Here is a 454-nt window from a genome sequence, read left to right on the forward strand (position 1 = left end):
CAACGATGCAATTCTTTTATAATAGAAAAATGAATTATGTACAAAATTATATGGTGTACTTTCATGTAGAAAATGGAAGTGGTATTTTAATTACATTTTCTCCTTCGATACTGTATTGCTTTTCTAATATACCAGCGAAGGTATCTTTTATCTTAACTGTTCGATTTTCTTTGCTTCTTGATTGTTGCTAAGGCTAACGTATGTTGACCACCACCTGCGACTCTCACTATAGTTTTTCCCTCTAGTTGTTTCCCTTTGACTAGAATAGGTTCCTCGACGTCATCTTCCCCGCCTGTGCCCAATTGTCCATTCGTGCCCATGCCCCAAGCATACAAATCTCCTATACAAATATATATTTAATTACAAGCACTAAACATCGTAGTTAAATCATGTATAAAAATAACTTAAACTTTCTGATGTAATAAAGTAAATAATTTACCTGACTCTGTAACAG

The 454-nt window shown here is 33.9% G+C and overlaps 1 protein-coding gene across 1 annotated transcript; it reads right to left on the reverse strand.

Annotated features, from left to right (window-relative positions):
• Positions 1-6: 6 nt before the first annotated feature.
• Positions 7-448, reverse strand: LOC108627128 (regulator of chromosome condensation-like). The gene is made up of 2 exons (XM_018028211.2): positions 440-448; positions 7-340 (listed from the first exon to the last, which is right to left on the reverse strand). The coding sequence occupies exon 2, from the start codon at positions 318-320 to the stop codon at positions 153-155; it is 168 nt and encodes a 55-aa protein (XP_017883700.1). The 5' UTR covers positions 321-340; positions 440-448; the 3' UTR covers positions 7-152.
• Between the last annotated feature and the right edge of the window lie 6 nt (positions 449-454).

This window comes from Ceratina calcarata, unplaced genomic scaffold (genome assembly GCF_001652005.2).
Source record: "Ceratina calcarata isolate Rehan_Ccalc_2016 unplaced genomic scaffold, ASM165200v1 scaffold12482, whole genome shotgun sequence".
Classification (NCBI taxonomy): domain Eukaryota; kingdom Metazoa; phylum Arthropoda; class Insecta; order Hymenoptera; family Apidae; genus Ceratina; species Ceratina calcarata.

Bases quoted from the DNA above. Each gene is read 5' to 3' on its own strand.
- LOC108627128 (XM_018028211.2), bottom strand. From the start codon at position 320: ATGGGCACGAATGGACAATTGGGCACAGGCGGGGAAGATGACGTCGAG.